The 22,775-nt window shown below is 47.1% G+C and overlaps 1 protein-coding gene across 1 annotated transcript in view; it reads left to right on the forward strand.

Moving 5' to 3' along the window:
* Positions 1–2,299: 2,299 nt before the first annotated feature.
* Positions 2,300–22,775, forward strand: part of BMP6 (bone morphogenetic protein 6) — a 93,896-nt gene continuing 73,420 nt past the window's right edge. Inside the window, exon 1 of the mRNA XM_069809056.1 lies at positions 2,300–3,238. Coding sequence (XP_069665157.1) covers positions 2,809–3,238 — 430 coding nt within the window. The 5' untranslated portion in view covers positions 2,300–2,808. The remainder of the gene's footprint in view (positions 3,239–22,775) is intronic.

Raw genomic sequence — 22,775 nt, forward strand, 5'->3', positions numbered from 1 at the left:
TTAGGTATTCAGCTCTCATCCGAAGTCTTTAAATCCTCTGCAGAAACTTGCCCTTTCAGATGGCAGGAATATCTGAAATCTGTTGCTGTAGGTGACCTCTGTAAGAAGACTTAATTCTTTCCCACCCTCAGCGAGTTGCCGAGTGTCACGGTGACTTTCCCAGGTCTGATAGCATTAGCTGAAACCTACAGTAAAGCATTCACATCTACAGGCGAAAGGCATTTCCAGGGATAAGTAGTGCACATCTCTGGAAAGCACTGCTGAAAAAAGTGAAGGACTTAAATGAAACTTAACAAAAGGTGCAATGACTTCCTAAGGGAGGGTGTTAGCTTCCCAGCTATGCGCAGGAATTTAAGAATAAGGTAACTTAACAGGAAAGTATGGAAAGGTTGGCTGTGTGTCCCTGTCTCCAGACTGCCTCAAACTCAGATGCCCAAATGCTGTCAGCTGTTACTACAGCTGCTATTTATTGCAGTAACCTTTATGCAAATGGCAATATTTCAAATATTTTTCTTTCAGGTGATACACATTTGAGCATCAGAGAAGCAGAAACACCCAACAGCTGCCCTGTAGAGTTTAATGCTGCCAGTTGCTAAATGGGCACCATATCTCTGCCCGACTTCAAGAGGAGCAGGGGACGCCTGGGATGGAAGAGTTCATTCTTTGGAGACAACGGTACGATGGGACACTCCGCTCTGTTGCTGTTAAGATAGGAAGTGGAGGCTCTCTGCTGGAGACAGCGACATGAACTACGTCCAAACAGGCTCAGAGACTGGGAAGCAAATGGCACAGAAGTGGCTGCTCTCTTCCCTCACCACCTGTGGGTAAGTACCTGCCTGGGACATCTCCTTCACTGACATCAGGGCTCCTGCGCTTCCTCCCAGCTTCCAAATATCCCACCTCAGACAGCTATAAAATACCTCCTTGGCAGGCTGAGAGGGACACAGGACAGCTTGTGCACCAGGCTCTCCTCCTGGGAGCCTGGGTTTCCCAGTGGGACCCCACATGGCCTCGCAGAAGGAGAGGGGTGTTGCTCACCTCCTCTCAGGGAGTGAGCGCTCCTCTCCCTGTTTAATCAATTAGCCCCATTGCTCTAAGCTGAGAAAAGTGGATAAGCAAATCAGCAGTACAAAAGTTTCCCTGGACATTGCCTTCCCCAGTCCTTAAGGGATGACACAGACCTCTTTCATGAAGGTAATGGGGTCCAGTATAGCAAAAGGAGCGCGTTGGGTCCATGCTGTCACATGCACCCTCACTTTCAAATTCTGAGTGTCTTCACAAAAGGGACAGTTGCAAAAGCAACTTCCATCTTCTCGCCTCCCACCCCCATGATATCTATGCTCTAATCTGCTTAAAGATGCTTTTTTTTCCTTCCAAAACAAGCTTTTAAATACCCAGTATTACGATGTTCCTTGACTGGTGTGGTTAAAACACCCATCTATAACCTTACTTCCCCATAAGTGAATGCTCGGTGTAACCTCTACTTCTGAAAAGAACATATTCTGTCTTGAATATTCTCAGCTGTGTCTCTGGGAAGCTGAATATGAGCTTATTGCCAGATTCTGATTCTAATAAAGTTAATGGAAATTTTGCCAGTGACTTCAAATGGTCCAGATATTATTCTCAGGGCCAACTCCTATGAAATTATCCCAGTTCAAACCTAGAGCAATTGCACTGATTTCAGCAGGGCTAGCCTGGAATTACTCATCTAACCCGAGCAAGATCCATGAAGTCAGAGATCAGCATATGGAAGAGCTGCTCCTCACTCAACCTAACTGCTGTTGCTGGAGTGTTGGATGGTGGGGTTTTTTTTTCCCTCTTTTTGTGAAAGGGCTGAAATCAGAGCTGCAACCTTAGACCTTTACTGTAGGAACGGATATGTTGTTTTATGGCAGTATAACCTCTTTCACAGTACGCAGACGCAGGCTGGTACTTCATCGATCAGGGCCGGCCGGCGGGGCGTACCTGCACCTAGCCCTTTACCAGCGCTCCGTGCCCAGTTTTGCAAGGTCTTCCAGAGAAAGCTGTAGGGAGCCATAACCCGTTAAAACGAACGGGACGGCTCCTTCAGATTTAGGACAGGTAGCGCTCCACCTATTCTCAGGACAACCACCCTCCACCCTTTGAGGGCTGGGAGCAGGAGAAGGGGGGGGCCGAAATCCTTCTTTTAAGGAGAAACAAGCCAGCAGCGAGGCAAGGCAGAGGCGGCCGGCGCCGCTCTTTGGCGGAGCGCCGGAAACCGGTGACAACCGACGGGGCCGGCGCTTCTATAACCTGCTCCGCCGCCCTCCCTCCCGCCCCCGCGGGGCCGCGCTACCTGCGCCCTCGCCCGCTCCCCGCCCCGGAGGAGCGGCCGCCCGCCCCGCCGAGAGGCGGGCGCGCTGGTGATTTGCTTTCACCGCCAGCAGCCCCGCTCCGGCCAGCCCGCGGGGACCGGGGCTGCCGCCGCAGCAGCCGCTCGCTCGCTCCCGGGCAAGGGGGGGAAAAGTTCGCTGCTCTTCTTCCTCCTCCTCCTCCTCGCCCCATACGCTGACCCCCCCGGGGCAGGGGGCATGGCGAACTGAGCGGCCGGGCCGGGGGCGGCCCCGCCGCACCTGAGCGGCGGGGGTGGGGGGGGGCTGCCCCGGGCGGCCATGCGCGGCGGTGGGGGGGGGACGCGCCAGCGCTGAGCCCCTCTGGCCTGGCCGCCCCCCGCCGGCCCGGGCGCTAGCCGCCGCCGCCGCGGGGGGGCAGGGCTGGAGGGCGGCGGGGAGCCCCCGGGGAGAGGGGGAAGCGGGGACCTCGCCTGCCTCCGCCCGGCCGAGCGCCATGCCGCGGCGGCTGGCCTGGCTGTGCTGCTGCTGGGCGCTGCTGAGCGGAGCCTGCCGCCCCGCGGAGCCCGCCGAGGGCGGGGGGGAGCCGCCGCCCGCCGCCGCCGCCGCTTCGGGCTTCCTCTACCGGCGGCTGAAGTCGCACGAGAAGCGGGAGATGCAGCGGGAGATCCTCTCGGTGCTGGGGCTGCCCCACCGCCCCCGGCCGCTGCAGCCGCCGGCCCCGCCGCCGCCGGGCCGGTTGACGGCGGCGCCGCGCTTCATGCTGGACCTCTACAACGCCCTGGCCGAGGGTGCGGAGGGCAGCGCGGGTGCGGAGCGGAGCGGCCGCCCGCCGCCCCCCGCCCCGCCGCCGCCGCCGCTGCCCAGCTCGCAGGACAGCGCCTTCCTCAACGACGCCGACATGGTCATGAGCTTCGTCAACCTGGGTGAGTGCCGGGGGGGGCCCATCCAGCCGGCGGACGCCCGTCTGCCGGGGAGAGGGAGCGGGCGGGCGGCTGCTGCTGCCCGGGGAGCGCGGCGGGGGTCTGCCGGAGGGGACCCGCCGTGGGCTGGCAGGGGTTTCGGCCAGGGGGGTAGCTCGCTTCGGTGAAGGGCTGAACCTCCCATCCCTCTCGCAAACGGTTAAAAAAAAAAAAAGGAAAACACCCCCGGGACGCAAAACCCGAGGGCGACGGGAGGGAAAAGGGTGTCTTCGCGTTTCTTTGAGTAGTTGTTTTGTCCTCGTTACGGGGACAGCGGTCAGAGCCCGTCGTTCAGGATTAAAGCCACCCTGCCCCGGTGCCCGGGCGGCAGCGTCGGGGCCGCGCCGGAGCGCAAGCGGCACCCGCTCCGTGCGAGGTCCGGCAGGGCACGGGCGCTTTTGGGGAGGAAAAAACGTCCCCTGCTACTCCACGGTGTCCCCGTCCCCTCTTTTGAGGGGGTCTGAGCTAGCGTGGTGATGAATACGTGACTCCGTCCAGGGTATTCTGGTGATGGAGCCTGGGAACGCGATAAAAGTCCGTATCACGTGGAAATCTTGAAATAAGTTCTGTTAGACGTCAACCTGCTCTTCAAATAAATCACGCTGTCGGCGTGTTACTGATGCGAAGGGCTCCGAGGTGGGCATTTCGGTGGGAAAGCCATTAAGCTTGTTTCTTGAAGGAGCCCTGAATACTAGACTGCAATTGTGAGGAAACAGTGTAATTAGATTCAGCCTAATGTGGAGAATGAAAATATTTCAGTTGGCAAATTGCAGTTCCTTTTTTTAGGGAATTCCTGTGAAGCTCAAGTGTCTTAGCCGGGCGGCTGAAAACTATGTCTTTTCACTGGTGCTGCCAGAGCTGCGCGCCAGAACAACACCACCTGTGAACAGCTTGTCTTGTTTTAAAAAAAAAAAAGTACAAATTGTTGTGCATTTCCTCATCTGGAACAGTGATATATCACTGCAGCGTGAAATTTCTCTGAGCTCCCAGCACCGGTAGATGCGTTCAATAGCTTTGTACCACGGTGTATGTATTTAGAACAAGAGCTGGGTAATTTTTGTACCTGATGAAAATCCCGTAGTAGGTTGGAAGTGCCCCCCTTGCGCCGCAAATCGTTGTTGAAGGACTTGTCTATGTTGAGATTGAGGTGACTGCAACTCCCGCAGGCACAGCTGAGCTGCTGGGGTGCTCAGCCCTTCCAGCAGCGCAGAGCCCCGTGGGCTCCACATACTGTGGGTTTATTGGTCAGGGTCTCAGCCTTCTCACTTAAAATTAGCTCGGGGATGTTTAGGTGGTGCGGCCAACTCAGAACTTTGCTGCTTTTGATTGAGACATCCTGAAATCATCTGTCAATGAAGCCAGCATGGTCTGTGTCTAGCGTGGACCCTGAGACCTGGGAATGCTGTACGGGTTTTGCGTCCAAAGGGCAGCTGCTTCTGGGCTTCTCCCCTCCCAGCCTCCCTAAACCTCTCTGTCCTTTGAATATACAGAGCTGCTGCTGCCGTCTCTGTTCTTTGCCTTGGGAACTTTCAGGACCTATACTTGGAGCTGTGAATTTAAGCAGCGTGGTGTCAGCTGTAGCTGTCTGTAAGCAATCCCTATAATGCGTTTTATTTAAAGGATGTGGAACAAGGTGCTTGCAAGGGGCTGGGTGGTTCCCAGGGGAGCTCTTTTCATGGAGAAGTGCGAGCACATGGTGTTTTAGAAGGTATTTAGCTGCCTGCTTCATAAAGCACCAGGAGAGCAGTATTACACGGTAGACCTGAAAGTGTGTGTTTCTTTTGAAAACAAAAAAAATTCATATGATTCAAATCAGTTCTGATAATTTGGATCTAGACACTTATGTAACAACAAGGAAAATTGTTCATGTAATGTAGTAAAATAGCACGATTGAAATGCTAGTTATGAGTCTCAGGAAGTATGAATCAACTGCAGAAATTTCTCATCAACTTCCAAGTTCCGAGTCATAAACCATAATGTCATTTAATGTGATTGTTTGTTACCAGAGTGTTGGCAAATCAATGGGCTGAGACCAAACAGCTGTTCGGCTGTTTTCTGTAGCTCCTCTGACATGTCAGGGATTTTTTGGGGGTCTTTCACATGTGTATTGACACTTTTCCACTAAACAATAACTCATGCCAGAGAACTAGAGGAAGCCTAAGGTTAAACTGCGGTATAGAAACCGAAGGTGTGATGGGAGAAAGCCAGCCTGTGATGTATCAAAGTGGCTTATCGGACGTAGTCTAGAAAATGCAGCAAAAGATGGTGGGATCGCAGCAGAAAGGGAAGACTTCCTGACCTCAGGGACACTGACTGTTCCAATGAAACGTATGCCAAGCAACCCTGAAAACCCACAGCTGGAGTCTCCTCATAAGCAGACACTGCCAGAATTACTTTATTTAGGATTTTCTGCATGTGATCAGACCTATAATAACTTCTGCTTGGTTAAAACTGGCTTCTGAAGAGCTTTGTGTTCAACCTTAAAGAATTCCCTTGCTATTACTGAAGGGGCAGTTACCAAAGAGATGCGAGGAGCCCTTGCCGTTCTCTCGGGAGCAGGAGCGTACAGCATTACGTGGGTATACCTGGTGCAGGTTGCCCTGAAGATACGTGCGGTTGCGTGGGTGTGAAGTCGGTGCAGGTGGCCGGGGTGGCCTGCCTTCAGGTGCTGATACTGCTGCTGCTGCAGCCCAGAACCAGGCAAACATTTGATGATGCATCTCCTTGTGCTGGAAAGCCATCATCTATGTCAGCTGTGTGGAAAAGCCCTACTTTGTCCTGAAAGTTTGCAGGTGTTGATGTTCTTCTTTTAAAAGAATTGCATCTAATTTTTCCAGCCCTGTAGCCCAAAAAGAGTCAGTAGCTTGTAGTCACTGCTGATTTTAAATGTGCAGTGCTCCAGCCCTTCCTGACCAACATACATATTCCTTCAGTCTGGGGATACAGCAGATGGGTTTTCTGTCTGGGGAAGGCTATGTTTCCATATGTGCTCAGGGTGCAAGTCCTCCTTGTCAAGGACTTGCAAAGCTGAGGGACTTCAGGCAGTGCAGGCTTGTCCCAGGCTCAAAGGTGATGTCCTAGGAGATGGTTTCTTTTGGGGGGGGAGGGGGGAAGTGAAAAAAGCAGGACACAGGTGTGAAGGTTCTCCAGACGTGGACAGTTGCTGTCTTACAGGGTGGACAAGAAACATCAGTCTTCAAAGTGTAGAGTCTGGGATTTATCTTGCCTGCCTGGCGATGTCTGCACTTTGCTATTGACTTGCAAGTTGTGGACAATGATTCCCAAAGGCGCTGACTATAGGGGAACTTTGAGTGTCCAGGGTTTCCAGGAGATGCTTAGCACTTTGTTTTGTAAAGCACCTGGAGAGTAGACATAAGTGTTTCTTCCCATTACAAGTAAAAACATGCATAAGATATAAGCCAGATAATTGAGATAATAAATTTCATTTATCAGGTTAGATACCAAAAAATAATTTGACAGAAAGTATCATCTACCCTTGGTAAACCTGGTCCCTGTTTTAGGAAGATGATCCTCAAAGTGTCCATTTAAGGCGTTTTCCCTAGGATGAGGCACCCAAAAAGTGCCTGTTTCTTTCCATTTCCCACACAGGAAGTCTGGATACCTAGCGTAGATGGAAACATCTGCATTTTAGATCTCTCTATTTGGGATTTATCAGACCAAGCAGGGTACTGAACTTCTGTGCCAGGGGAATGGCTGTACAGCAGGGTTGTGGTGCTGGGAGGGGGGGGCGTTGTGGGCTAATGGATGTTCTCGTGAAACTGTTCAGCTCTTCTTGTAGGAACATCCTTGATATAAATGTAGCACTGGCGTGTCTTGACTGTTGGGAACTGTTGGGAAAATAACATCTATTAACATTTCCTATTTGACTACTGTACCTTCCTCCTGGCACCAGGTAGGGTTATTTCCTCTTTCTCCTTGCAAAACAACCTGGGGTTGGTATGGAGATCCCTCTTTGAGGCAGTGACATTGGATTGACAGCTGGACTCAGGCAAGCATCCCTGTATTTTGTTGCCAAGACTGTTTTAGCAAGAGATGTATCGAGTTCCTCATGACAACCCCCTTCTCCCTCAGTCCAGGGAGATGAGGAGCGAGGGGTCACAGCTCAGACCAAACTGCAGATTAGGGCTGGGGGCTGTGGCAGATCCAAAGTCTCCCTGGTCTCCTCTGGTTCGTCAGCGCTGACGTGAAGGGGAGCTGCTCTCCAGCCCCTGTTCCACTGGCTGGTATCTTCAGAGAGTAGTACATGCCATGCGTAGCAGCAGAAACAAAAAGACTTCGCTACTTTAACTGTGGCCAGAATTATTCCCTGTATAATGAGAGGTGCTGTGGAGCAATCCTGTGTCAAAATGGGGAAGAAGCTCTTCTGGTCCTGACCCATGCCTTCCTATCCTGGTATCCACACCAAGGGAAAAAAAAAAAAAGCCATGTGCTTCCCCCAGGAAAAACCAAGGAACCCAATGACAGTCTTTGCAGGTCGTAGTCTCTGCTATGACCCAGATCTTGGGGCTGTTGACAGCTGGATAGCTGTGCAGGGAAAGTTAGAACCCATCAAACCCTCCAGAGATAAGGGCCGTAAAAAGTGGGCTTTTGGGGTGTGGTGCCTGGTTATCCATAGTGTTGTGCCTTTTTGTAGCAGACTAACAGCATGGACTCACTGTATCTCTGTACTTCTGGAGAGAGGGTTTTCCCCTTTATCACAAGACCCACAGGTCTCTTGGGAGGACTTCAGGCAGAAGGCTGAGGGGAGACCTAGCTGTTTGCCAGGCAGTCCTGCAGGCAGCCCTGAAGCTTTTCCATGCAATTCCATTTGTGACCATGGTAAAAAGCCTCTTTTATCTTTGAATCCCCAAACCTCAGGCAATCCCCGTCTTTCCTGCAAGACTTCAAGTATCTGCTGGGGCAAGGATGCTCCCTTTCAGTGCAAGGGAGCCGCTCAGAGGTCAGCGTAGGGCTCACTGTACAAATACTCTCTCTCCCCTTGCCTATAGAGCAGCGACTTATGGATGCAATGTCTTCCAAACAGGCTTTTCATCTTTTTGGCAGCTGTCACCTACCAGATTTCCTTCTAGGAATGATCTTGCACAAATCCATGGCAAGCACTTAGGTGCAAGCAATATGCCTTCCCTCTGCATGGCTCTTCACAGGAGGGAAGCAGTGCTCCAGCATCCTTACATGCATTTCTAAAGCAGGTGAATTTTTTCATCTGAAGGATTTGATCAGCCCACCCGCCTTTTTACTGGTATCATGCTTGCTGTCAGGGGATATGAAATTAGGCAACCAAGATGTATCAGGGACGTTGCGTGATTATATTGACGGGACCGTACCATTCATACTGTCATCCCATCTGTTTATATTCTTGGCCACATTTTGTAAAGGTCAAGACATCTACTCACAGGGAGTAACTGGAGTGTGTGATGCTGCGGATCTGGCTGTGCTGCCAGCTGGCTGTGTACAGCCTCGCGCTCTCGGCATGCGAGCAGCGTCCTCCACGTGTGTCCAGAGCAGGCCAGTATTAGAAATCATGAAGCTGATGATGGGAATGAGTTTGCCGACTTCTGCCAAGCCTTGTATACCGGGCTTTGGTGCCAAGACAGATCCCAAGTGTCGGAGAGCAGCCGTACATTTGCTGTTCAACTGATGCAGCTCAAGGTCCTCCTTTATGTCATCTCCTTGAAGTAGTCGTTGCTCGCGAGCTGCCTGCAGCATGCAGCTGCCTGAAGTCACGATTAAAGAAAGGGCAAATGGTCTTTTAGAAGTCCTCAGCTCCTCCACCCTCTGAATTTGAGGGACTGCAGTCATCCTTCTGCGTTTGGCCAGGAGCCCTGGAAGATGTGTGGCTCCTGGAGAAGCTAATGTTCAAAACCTGCACTGTTGAAATGAGTGGAGGGTCACGTCTATGTAAGCAGTTTATCCAGGTCTAAGTGTCATCTGGACTAAGCTATTGGAACCAGACCGTGTGGCATTAGCAGGATTATTCTCTGTCTTGTGAAAGCTTTTCAAAGCTTGAAAATTTACACTGTCTTAAATTTGGGTGAAATGTTGAAGTCTTACTTAACAACAACAAAAAGTGATTGTAATTTGGAAGAAGTTAGTATTGCCAAAGCAATCTCGACTGATTCGAGTCAAATTTTGTATGTATAAATAACAATATGTATAAAAAGTTGCATTTTGAAACACAAACCCAGGTGTGGGGTTGGTTTGTTTGGAATTTTTGGTAAATATAAAAGCAGCACTTCTAGTTCTTTTCCTCAAACAAAGTTGAAACTAAACTGCTCCTTATAAAAAGGATTTCTTTTGGCAATTTTCTTCCAGTGAAACGTGGCTTCATCAGAAAATCACTTGGGCAGCTCTGTTGTGGAGGTCTTGTGCTGAGCTCTGCAGGGACTTCTTGCCGCAGGCTTGTACCTCCACCGAGGAGCTGCGGTCCTTGCCGGCTCTAGCCTGGTGCATCGTGGCGGTGATGCTCTCTCTTGTAGTTTTAAATATAAACTTTCAAGTGGTGTTTGTGATTTAGGAGGAAGGAAGGTGGTGTTTAGACTTTCCATGCCGTGGAAGCATGATTCTTTTTGAGTCGTCTTGCCTCATTGCTAACTTGTGAGGGGTTAGAGGAAGGTACAAGTTACGTGGGATGTAAACAGTCCTGTCGTGTGTTTCTGCTGTATCCCAGCAGATGCACAGTGACGCTGTTAAGTATGGTCCACCTACTAATCATTTAGCATTTCTGTTTGACCATTTATATAGCGGTGTGAAACAGAGCAAACGCTATTACCTGAATGGAAAAATGGCTCATGGCTGAGAGATTCCTGTTTGTTTTAGCAGGCATCAGACCCCAGAGCCTGGGAAACTGAGGTTAAGGACCAGAAAGTCATTTTCTGTGCACCTGATTCTTGGAGGCTGGTGTTGAGTCACACCTAGGTTCCCTGTTTGATGGGGCAATGGTTTTAAAGTGAAGGAGGGTGGGTTTAGATTGGATATAAGGAAGAAATTTTTTACAGTGGGAGTGGTGAGACACTGGAACAGGTTGCCCAGAGAAGCTGTGGGTGCCCCATCCTTGGAAGTGTCCAAAGTCAGGTTGGATGGGGCTTTGAGCAACCTGGTCTAGTGAACGATGTCCCTGCCCATGGCAGAGGGGTTGAACTACATGATTTTTGAACGTCCCTTCCAGCCCAAACTACCTGTGATTCTAAGTCTGGAGAGGGCTTTTGGGACTGGGGTTCTCCAGCCATGACACCCCAAGGGGACGTGCATGAAAACCGTTCAGCAGCTTGTTTCTTTCCACCTTTGTTCAGGTCATGGCTGGCTGAGGATGAGGAGTGGTGCCTCCTGCTGCCTCCTGCGTGGCTGCAGCCCTTGCAGGAGGGGTGGCTGGCACCAGCACCCCGAAGGGGCATCCGCTCCCCGGGGAGCCCTGCGGCCCCGCGCTTTGCACCCGCAGCAGGTTCCCAAGGCGGTGGCTTTGGGAAGGGCACGGGGTTGCAGCTGGGCTGTGGCAGGAGAAAAAAGCTTAATTAAAGAAACTGAGCCCCTGTGGGATCGCAGGGGTGTTTAGTACATCATAGTGGACTTTGATTCCTAAAACCTGCTATGGATCAGGGCTGGTATTTCCTGAACTTTCAGTTACTTAGGCTCCCAGGCTAAGAAACAGCCTTATAGGGTTGGGTAGATTTTGGGGGTGGTGGGTTTTTTTTTTTTCGTTCGTTTGTTTTTTGGGTTCTTTTTTTGGTGATGGCATGAGATATTTTTTGTTTTGTTGTTAAGGGCACAAAGATTTTGTCAGTGCTGCCTGCAGCTCTTTTTATTTTACGTTGCAGAGCTCATCATAGCACAATGACAGAATTGAATCAGTGGTAGCAACAGTGGGAATTTTTGGCAAAAAAGGATAATGTAGACAGAGCCGAAGTGTTCTGCTAACTAAAACAGTAGCTGTATTTTCAGAGAGCTAGACATGACTGTTTTGATCCAATGTGGTGTTAATCACAAGAATACATAACTGCTTTCCTATGAACTTTCCCCTTAAAAATATCCAATGATATCACCTGATGTTTTGCACGAATGCTCAGTATAACCAGAATTTAGAACAGCTGGCTCCATATAAACTTGGAATATTCATAGGTCAAATATTAGTGTATAAATAAAAACATTTTGAAAATGAAAACAGAAGCACAGTATTTGAAATATACTCAGCGTGCAGATGTACTTCATGGCTTGAATAGCTTTACAAATTAATCAAGACAGTGTTAACACTTGTTCCGAACAAGTCAAATTTCCCGATAATAAATGAGAAAGTGTTTTTCAAACAGTATTCCAAAGATGTGTTATTCCATGTATTTTAATGGTCGTTTGCAGTCTCAGAGATGTATGAATTGGCTATTTGAAGCCCCCTTTTAAAGAAGATGTATTTGATCAACCCAAAATCTTACTGGTAGCAAATGGAAAGCCGCAATTTCTTTTATCAAGTGCAGGCTGTAAAATATGCCCCATTTAAAACATGCACACAAATGTTCACGGTGAGGTGTACTACTGTAAGCAGGCGCAGATGCAGCGTTCTTATCTTGTCACTGCATCGTGTTCGCGTGGCGTATACGGTCAAGGTATTAGACACTCTGTTTGTACAAGGGCTAAGGGGTGACATAATGTCTATTGAAGCACAGGCGTTTAGCTCCACACCAGGCAACAAGGAGCACTTAAAAAATGAGAACAGATTAGAGCTTGTGGACAGGTTGTGATAGTCGCACCCGTAAGCCAAGAGGTGTTGGAGGGAGGAAAGGGTCTGCAGTGTCAGTGTGAAACAGAGGTGCCTTCTTGCATCCTTGTGTCTCCTGGGCTTTCCAGACCATATAAGAGAGAAATTCAGGAGAGTAAAGCTGTAAGCAGTCAATCCTGGTCCTTTTACAAGGAAAAAAATTGTCCAAATGAGTTGGAAGAAATGTTGAACTGTAACAAGCACGTACAAGATGCAAAAGACTTGTCTGCCTCTGTAAACTCTGTAATGAAAGGTGTTTGGACACGAACACTTGCTGCAGCCTAACTTCGTATTTTTCAAACAGCGTTAAAAGTATCTGGATTAACGCTCTGTATCGGGGAATAAAGACGTGGTCAGAGCTTTAATTCCTCGTGTCGCAGAGGCGCAAGCTCCCTCTGGCTGAATCCAGATGAGCAGAGGTTGAAGTGACAGTCTTTAGTCACCAGATGCTCTGCAGGAAAAGAGGAGGAAGCATTTTCTCTGTCACTTACCATGGGCTTCCCATTCATGTTTCTTCTCCTCTTATGCCCGCGCTGGTGGTGTGGTCCAGCTCAGCCGTGATAAACACGCTTCTTGGTGCGGGAAGAGGCCTTGTAAGCTTTTAATATACCTGTGTCTTCATCATGATGCCAAGCCTGGTTTCTCAAGACGTTTGCGTGCAAGCAATGAGGGGCTTCTCCGTGAGCCTTGTCCTGTGTGCACGATTTTGGTGCAAAATAGTAGGAGCATAGTTCTAAAATTTAAGCCTGGTATGAAATTCGTATTTGAATATCTACACAAAGATTTGATCTGCAAGTACAGAATCCAGGTGCTTGACTTCAGCGACAAAGCTTGGAGAAGAAACCATTTTAGAAAAGCAGCAGTCTCTCTTGCCCACAAACTGTCATCCTGAGACCGCATTTCAAGCATGCAGACCCTTTTGCTTAATTATTGTAACATCAAACGTCTTTGACATGAAAGGGACCAAGCAGTGGCTATGCAAGATAATGACTTGTTTATAAAAATAATTTAAACAGCATATGAAAAGGATAAACATGCATGTCCTGCCAAAATTCACTGTATGTTCTGCAGGCTTTGGTGATTGTGAATCTCTTGGCTTGCCCTTTCAATCTCTTTTTTTTTTTTTTTTTTTTTTTAATGCACAAAGAAAAAAAGGCAGAGGGGGAAGGGAGGGAAGAAAAAAGGGAGATGTGAAAAAAAGTTCTCATATTTAAGGAAGTTCCAACTTATTATGCTATGGAAGATAGCTGGAGAGAAAATACATTTGTTTAGCGCACTACAATAGAGCTTTTCACTTTGAGATGTCTGTGTCTTGTTTCTTGCATGTGATAGTTTTTACACTTTAATGATTGTAGCAGCTGTCCTGTCCAAAAATGTTCCATTCTGCAGGATGTGTAGTGCTCGTTACTTACTAGACAACGTAAGGATACTGCTCTGTCTCTTATTCAGGACCTCAAAACACTTCATAAGCGTTGAAGTCTCATAGAGTGCTCTGACAAACGTAAATCATTATTATACTCATTTTCCAAATGGCTAAGCTGAGGCTCAGAGGGCATGATTGGACTGGGGTTGTGATAAGGTCTCTGAAATTCTTGCTTCCAGTCCTGCGATCTAACCGTGAAACTGCGCACTGTGTTACCATCCTGGCAGGTCCCCAAGTGGCTTGTGGAGTCGGTGGAACAGTAGGGTCTTATTTGGTGAAACCTGTCCTTCAGGTTGCAGCATCAGTCATCTGGAGACCGCAGGTTATCTCTTGGCTTAGGCTTTAGTCCTTCCCGCTTGTGAACCTTTCTCATCCGTGTTGCACAATCTGTGCCTTCTGCAACCACGCTCCAGTAGGGACGTGGGTCCTCAAACGTGCTTGCAAACAGCTCAACATCGGTAACGCCTCCGATCTCCGTCGCTGCTACCTGAACACGAACATCCACCAGACGTCCATTTGTATATGATGTCTACTATTTGCCCTAAGTGATGGCTTTTGCAAGAGAGCAGCTATTCCTTTTGGGTCTCTGACCGAACAGCGCAGAAGACACCTGGGTGCCATCAGTGGTAGCGTGAGCGTGTGGATAGGCTCTGGTTTTATGCCTGTGTTGAAGTGTAGCGCTTTTACGTGGCTATAAGCCGACATCCATGAGGAGCTGAATAGGAAAGATGAAAGCGGTCACAGGCTAGCACATTTTTCACTTGAAACTATTGGAGAGCCTAGTAAAGGTTTGCTTGACTTTTGGTAACATCCATGACAATGATAAAGTCCATGCTGCAGGGGGGTAATGTCTTTTGGTAATGTCCATGCTGCAGAGTCGTAATGTCTTTTGGTGTTGTCCATACGGCAGGGAAGCTAATAGTAGGTGTTCTTCTGAGTTAACTGATAGTTTTGTTGAGAGACTCTGAATAAAAATACAGTGTAACGGCTGAAGTCAGTATAATGACTCCTTTATGTTTCAGGAGCTATTGGGATTGGGTCTGCCTGATACTTTTGCTATCGCTAGTCTCAGTAAAAACAATTTTATGGGGTCCCAAAACAGTCTGTTGCTTCTGGCAGTCAGAGAGCTGGCAGCTCCGACTCACTGAGGCTTGAAGAGATAGTTCATTAATTCATGGCACTTTCCAGAATAAACATGGCAAACCTCCTCTGAAATAACAGACGGTAAATCCTCCTTGTCACTCAAGACTGCACATTTGTCTTCAGAAAGGGACCGTGAAAGAAGCTGTCCATCTCCTAATAAATGAGAAAATAAATAGAAGAAGAATTGAGCATTGTGTCATACTTGACATGGCGAAGCTTTGGCGTGAAATAACAGCAAACCTTGCCTCCCATCTTATCCCTGTTAAACACGGACCTAAACCAAGCAATGCCCACCGGGCAGACTGTGAGATGGTGTAAACTATCATAGCTCTTCGGCAGGAATCCCGGGTGGGAACAACGGCCTTTTTTACTCCTGCTTTAACTCTTTTTGGGAAGGTAGATTTCAGCACCTCTCGTCTTTAGGTCCTCGGGGATGGGACCCTCTGGTTTCCCTGTGCTGTGAGACTTGTAAAGGTTACTACAAGCTGGGGTTGCTCGGAGCGCACAGATGTTTTGTGCAGCTTGTTATTTTCTATGTTGGAGGTTATGAGTCAGATTACTGTTACCAAAATGTTTATGTGAAATCATTTCTGAGTCATATATTTGCATCATATACAACCTGTCTGACAATCAAAACATTCAGTGCTCAGCTAATGATAGTACTAAGTTTTCCAACACTCTGCTCCAACATAACATAATTACACAGCGAAGTGCAATATATTACTTTGACAGGGTTCTTCATGCATCTTGTGATGTCAGAACATCATCATTGCTATTATTTGAAATTATCAGAGAAATATGGACTTTGTTGCACGAAACAAAGTTAAAAATAGTGAGAGGCAGTCCCTCAGAAACGCAGTGCCCTGCATATGTTCCTGGAAATGTTTTTTTTCCTGTCCCCAAGAGAGCATGTATTTCAAGAAGTTGCATAGTGCTTTTAACCTTGTTCTCTCCAGAGAGGTACCTTACTAGGGTTTATTGGTGAATTTACGGACAGTTGTGGATATTTGCATGGAGAAATTGTTTCAATACTGGGATTCAGCAGCTGCCCAGGAGGCTGTTTGGTAGTCTCTGTATAATACAGTTTATAAGATGGAACCAAAGTATTTTTAGCCGCATGGAAGACATAAACAGTCTGTAAACTACAGCTTAATGCATGCTGTGTTTATCTGTTGTGTGAGTTCTAGTATAAATAGGGGTTGCTTACAAAAATATTCTGAATAATTAGGGCAAACATTTAAGATTATATTTACCTTCAGGTGTGTGAGAACTAGGGCAGGAGTGTTCACTGCCATGTCCCAGTGAATTCAGTAGCTCCTCTTTAATTGTTTATTCTAGAATGGGATGGGGAATAACAAAGCACCCCCCAACTCTGTGCTGAGAAAATAGTCGAGGAGATGAAAAGTACGTAGGGGCATAGTGCTGCTCTTTTGTTTGTTTTTAAATAACTGTCCATGAAAAAGCATATGGATATTGAAATGGAAAATGATTTTAGGGCTGACTTCTCTGAATTTGGTTTACAGTCTTTTGGAATTGGCTTTGGGAGCTCAGTTACAAGCGTGAAGGGCACTGGCAGGTCCCTTTGAGTATAAAATATCATTGCATTTCATCGCTCTTACTGAACTGGCAGCGTGCAAAGTGCAGGATGGGTTATGATGACATTCTTTACGTTCCTAGTGAAAAAAGTATAGACAATACAGTAGTGGACTTTCCTGGCTACAAGTGTCTGAACCGTGCTTAGTAATTAGGGAGCTCGTGTTTGGAGCAATAAAAAGCATCCCTGTGCAGTATTAGCGAGCACCATCTTTGCTTACGTGCTCTCCTTGGCCAGCGTCAGTGGCAAATACATAATTGGACTATGAGGACCAATATATTGTGAAGTGTAGTGGAAAATGCCAAAAAAAAATTTCAGTTGGATGAAGTCCATTTGTCCTGTGCTAATTTCTAGCCCTGTAAACAAACACAGCTGCTGAGTGTAGAATCAGTGCTCAGAGTGGTTAAAAACAGTGATGCATTGCTAGTGAGATCACGGCAGAAAAAATATGTAACATATGAGGCTGCAGTAAGGATCAAGACTATCCTCAGCTCTGATTAATTGTTTCTGTTTATATATTTTCATCTATTTATGATGCTGTAGGGTAACTAGAATGTAAAGATGGCTTTTTAGTTGCCAGACCATTCAGCTGAAACAGTCACAGTATTAAGTATTGATGAGCCAGTTGTCATGAACTTTTGCAAAAGGGTCTGAATCGGTGACCAAAGGCTTAATAAATGTATATGCATGTATTTTATATTTCTCTTTTTCATACCAATATGTCACCGGTTTGGTTATCTGGGCTTTGCTGTTATTTGTTTATATACATGAAGGATCCATGCAGGTAGGTTTGCCTGTCATTATCTTTAGAAGTACTGCAGTACTGAACAAGGGACATGAGGCTTCAAACATCAGAAACCTCGGGGCCAAGCCTGCTAGGTCATTGGCAAAGCAGCAGCACTTACGCTGTAATTTGTCTTGTGGCCCAGTTATATGTTTTGACGTCCCTGAGCTGACTAATTGCTCTGGGGAAAAAAAGAAGTAAGGAACGGTCTTGGTTACTGTAGAAAAGAGAGCTTCCAACCTCTTCTGTCCATCGCATCAATTATTTAGTGATTGCTGCATGGTCATCCCCAGATCTAGCAGAGTAGGGCTCCTACGGTTTGCCACAATGCAGTTAGGTAACGCGCTTGACGTCGTATTGTGCATCGCCTATCCTAACTGAGCATTAAAGAGTTGGGTTTTTTTTCCTCCGTGGCTTTAAGAAAAGAGAAGGCTAAAGGAGCTAGATAGGTCTAGGTGGAAAGTAGTGAAGAGTAGATGAGATAATATTAATCACCACGTGTGATTGATGAGTGGAGTTGTTGTCAGGGAATCCTCCGATGCAACACAACAGTACGTACGTTGTGTGTTGAGGGTGGCTGAGGTACCAAGGCCCACATGCTCCGTGAGGGTTCGCTGCTGACAACGCTGTGGCGGTGCCTGTGAAGGCTTTTTGCCAGGCGATTTGCCCGGTCCTTGGCCAGCTTGGTTGCACGTGTGTTGCTGGGAGGTTGTGAAGCCGAGACGGGTGTCCTGGCTCCTCCGTGGTTTGCTTTGGGCTCTGCGGTGGCAAGGCCATCCTGTCCTATGGCCCTTGACAAGTTGCCTAGAAGCCCCGAGAGTGGCAGGTTATCTCCTCCTGCAAATCTGCATCTGCGTTGTCATATTAAAATTTTCTGTGAGATGGACTTGGTCTTTTGAACAGCTTCGGTTTGAAAGTTTTGGACGTTTTGTAGCCATCTGGGGCTTTGAATTGTGCTGGGTGCTTCACCCCGTGCTCTCCTGGGGCGCGTGGTGGTGCCACCCTCTTCAGAAGCCTCTTGGGCCTTGAGAAGTAATTGGGTGTTCGCATTGAAGTGTGCTGGACTGTGCTATTGTGAATTTTGTCATGTCTGCAGAACATGACCGGGGTCCCTCAGTGGCCCAGGTTCTGGAAACTCTCCTTGCTGCTACCCCAGCTCAACTATGCACTGGCATGGAGAGTTTAAATCTCGAACTGTCAGTCTGGCACTTTCCATAAACACTAAATTGACTCAGAGTGGCTAGGTCTAGTGCTATAAAACATACCGTTCGGGTCTTATTGCCAAGAAGAAAAAATTACCTGTAAATAGCAGACTTACAGCATAGGGGCTTATTTCTGTGCTTATGCTTTTTACATTTCCATTTTTGCACCAGCTTGGCGAGAAGTTAACTTAAATGTCAAAACTATTTTTATGTAAATATATGCATTATTGAATCTCTTACTCATAAAGCAAATACTACTTTAAACCCACACAAAACAGCTGAAGCTATATATATTTTCTCACTACTGAATTTGGCTTTTAATAACTTGGAGTGGACTGTCCAAAATAAAGTTAGGAATCAAGGGCGCTTTATTTTCCAGCTAGCAACATATGTATTCTTGGCTTTGGACTGTACCAGTATGAGGTGGAAGAAAACTTGGATTTGTACTACAGATCCTCTCAGCAATTAAAAAGAGAGAGAGATATCATGGTTAAACAAACACATTATTTTTACATTAGCAAACTTTTCTAAAATTCTATAAAGCTACAGAAAAATACGAAGGTCTATTAAGAAACCTTGAAGGCTTTCATATCAAACAGTGGCTTTCTAATGCGTTTCTCCTGCTGAAAGTACAGCCTTGTGCCAGATTCAGAGGCAGCACTTACAGAACGGGCTGTAGCCTGCAAAGAGTCCCATAGATTTCACTGATGCTATTTGAGGAGTAAGGACAGCAAAACCTGCCCTTAGCAAGTACAGACAAAACCAAAGCTGAGGTTAGGGATTGTACACTAAGCCCAGGTTGTAGTGGCCTGGAAGGAGATGCTCACTCTCTTTCCTGGGATTCACGGCTTGTCTCCACGTCATGCGTTTTCTTGCCCCACTGCCCTCCTGCCTGCGGGAAGTTACCTGAGGTCGGTATTAGTTCCCAAAGATAAGGTGGGAAAAGCCACTTCAGAAATTCATTCAGACAAGAGCTTATTCCTGAACCTGAAGAATACCTGGCCAGTGCTCTGCCACAGTCTCCCGGTGGGATTCACCTTATTGCTGTCTTACCGCTACCTGCCACATGCGCAGTGTCAGAGCCGCTGTACAGAGCTGTCCGTGGGTTTTGCCTTGTCCTCTGCTGCAGGCAGAGCTCACCCGAGCACGTGGGTGCGTTCGGGCTGACTGGGATGCAAAGAAGCAAGGTAGAGGAAGAGGGGAATCCTCAGCAGAATCGCATGCGATCTGCCAACCCAGATTTCAGTTCGAGGTTTTAAGTCAATTATCCAGCAATTCAAACTGTCTTTGGCTGGGTTGCAGGGTATTTGCTTGCTGCTATATGTGCCATGAAGGGCACACATCGCTACTTCTACTCTTTCTGGTTGAATAAACCCAAGCTGCACTCGAGAAGACAAAAAGTCGGAGTGCTTTCTGAGGCAGATGGGCTGTGAAAGCTGCCTTGGTTATCTGAGGCTGAAGTTAATGTGAAGCACAACCGGGAAAAACCCCTGACACCCCCCCTAAAATGTCAGATACAATCACAAGCAAAATTTGGACAATCCCTCCAGTGTTGGAGCAAACGCTGCGGTTGGTCCTGCGTGGGTCGCGAGCAGCCGATCACTTGGGCTGGCTACGTACACCTGACTTCATGGGCACAGAGGAGAGGAGAGATACGGGGGGCAGTAGGAGTGAACCGGACTGGAGAGAGGGTACATGCGTGCGTCCTTGTTCTCGTCCCTGCAGGCAAGTGAATTTGAGGGGTGGTGCCTAAGAGATGCTAGTTTTCTAAAAATAAAGTTTTCAGCTGGATAAAACCACCGCTCTTGCCGATGCAGCTTTTGATTATTTTACCTCTTATTCCATCTTTCATAGTTCGGGTGATTCAGACCTGTGTAAACACTACTAATGGTGCCTTGTTGCTGTGAGAGCAGAGCTGCGTGGAAGAGGCAAGGCTGACAGAGGCAAGAGGTTTACCATCTTTATTACCATCTTTATTAGATCAGCCAGTGGAGTTGAGAAAACAGGCATGCTCTCTGTCCTAAAAGGCTTTTTGTCCATGAGATCCCATCAGCATCCCTGGGTGGTGTCCCATGGAGCTCCTCGGGCGGCTGCTGGTGCAAGGGGTGAGCCAGCTTTGCCTGGCAGTGCCTGGGAGGGCAGTCTGAGGAAATTATACTGTTCTGCTTTTCTTGCGATGTCCTCTCCTAGGAAACCTGATCGTAATGTTCTTTATTCTTTCTCGTTAAATGCGGTGTGTGTTAAAAGGTTGCTGAGAGTAGGCTGCTCTGGGTTGTCTTTAAATGCAAGCCTTAAGGAAAAACTGAAACAACAGATGAATAAAATGGTTGTGGTCTAGCTTGCGCCATAAACACTGTTTTCTTTTTTAAACACATTTTTGGAAGGTGAGAGGAAACCAATTACAATTGAGTTTAAAGCAAGCAGACTTTCCTTTGACTGAGATGCGTGATTCATCTTGACCGGCTTTTTCTTCATTTTTAAGTCATTCTGCTTGTGCCGCATTCATTCCCTGAGCTTATTTTGTTAACCTTGCCACCTGAACAAATTAAGTGCCTGTCGTCATGTGGTGTTCTCTTAATTATGTACCTGCTGGTCACAGTTGGGACACCTATATTTTTACCTGCTTCTCTATGTAGCTAGAGGACAATTTATCTTGCAGATTTTTTTCCAGTTTTTGAAAAATTTTTTTGGGTATTGTGCTGATCATGTGAATACACTTAGATGCCCTGTTTTTCCATTGCTTTGGCATTTCTGTGTGTGCTTGGAGTGCAGAGGTAGTAAGCTAAGGTACAACAGTTGGTACTTTCATTAGCAGTGGTGGTGCACACGAAAAGCCCAAATCTAAGCAAGTAAATTGACGTTGGGACTAGCAAGGACCCTCAGGGCCATTGCAGACAGCGAAGTTGTAGGCATTTTGTCTAGCAAGCTGCACAGAAAACCTTCCCAGTTTTCCCCCATGTCTCAGGTCACAGGACTCCTGCTAGCTGTCCTGGAAAAAAATTAAGAGCAAAGAAGTAAAGACCTGTGCGTACAGCTGTAAGCTGCCAGGGGAGATGTACCCAGGAGCAGGAGAGATGAGCAGTGTCACTGATGTCTTGGGTCCTCTCAGCAGTTGTTAGGTGATGTTTCCAGGTGGGACATGGACTGTCCTCGGTGCTATAGAGGGAAGAGGAAACACCTAACATGCAAACTCTCCCTGCTACTTTGATTTGAGAAAAATGTCCTCGCTGGTCTTAGCCTTTGCAGGTATTATCTTTGCATGTGGTAGATTGTCAGTAACCCAGTAACTGGGTCCCAGCAGGCTCTTGCCCCATGAGATGCGCTGAGGCTCTTTCTCTAGCTGGGGTCAATATCTGGTGCTTCACAGGACCACAGGAAAAAAGGCTCAGACCGCCAATGTAAGTCATGAAACGTGGGACTAATACGGTATAACTACAGGCCAAATGAACATGGGAAAAATGATGATCGCCTCCCACTTCATTGTGCTCTGGCAGTACTGACACATTTGACACCTCTGGCCTCATTTCCCAAGTTTCAGGTTCTCATTTCAGGAGCTACAGGAGCAGTGGTTAAGTAGGACAAAGCACAGCCCAACTCTTCTCCCAGTTTTTCACGTGGATGTGTGTATGCTGTGCTCATGCTCTCTTCACCTCCTGCTCAACACCGTCAGCCTTATCTTAGGAAAATCTAAAATTTCCAGTGTGAAGGTGTTGGAGGTAGCTTGTGAGAGATGTAAAACACAGGTACTGTGTATTAGCTGGGGGGCAGGATCTGCTTTTTCTGAAATGTAGCTTTTTGGTCTGACTTGTGACATCTATACTGGTATGATAACATGTGCATTAATATTTGTAGAAGTAGTGACTGAACATCATTGTTCAATGAATGTCTCAGACATGAGTGTTGGTTTAGATGAAGTTTGACATTATATCCTTATTATGTGTATGACAGAATGAACTCAAAATATCTCCAAGTCCATGCAAATTATTGCAAGTTGTATGTGGCCAGTAGGTACCCTGTATCAGGGTAACTGGTTTAATTGGGATATTTTTCAAGAAAATGAGTCAGTTTCATGATAATGGGGGAAGAAACAAGAGTTTAGCTGAAACAGCATTAGCAGATTGTTTGTCTCTTGGAATGCAATCAGTGAGCAGTAAGGGTTGTTAAATAGATATAAAATTTAAGTGACTCTAGTCTTAATAAAGAAGCAGCTAAATAAATATTTCAAGAAAAGAGTGAAGTCAAATTGCAATAAATTTTATTATTTAGTGCACTTTTAAGGCCCCAGGACAGGAATATATCTGCATTCAGGAAAGCACTTAAGCACGTGCTTTCCTGAGTAGGGACAGTCTAAGGCTTGTACTTAAGTGCTTTCCTGAACGTGGGCCAAAGCCTTCTAAGAGTTTATTTTAAAGACACTCTTCCCTTAATTAAAACACTTGGTCGAATTTAACAATTAGGTGTCAGCTTGCTTACTGTCACACAGCAACTTTCTGTAACAGCAGGCGGTAGCACTATACAATGACTGAGGTCAGGAAGCGAAGACTACTTCTTCAGTTGACACTAGGAAAGGAAACTCCATTTTTATGGGCCT

Source organism: Haliaeetus albicilla, chromosome 21, assembly GCF_947461875.1.
Source record: "Haliaeetus albicilla chromosome 21, bHalAlb1.1, whole genome shotgun sequence".
In the NCBI taxonomy this organism is placed as follows: Eukaryota; Metazoa; Chordata; class Aves; order Accipitriformes; family Accipitridae; genus Haliaeetus; species Haliaeetus albicilla.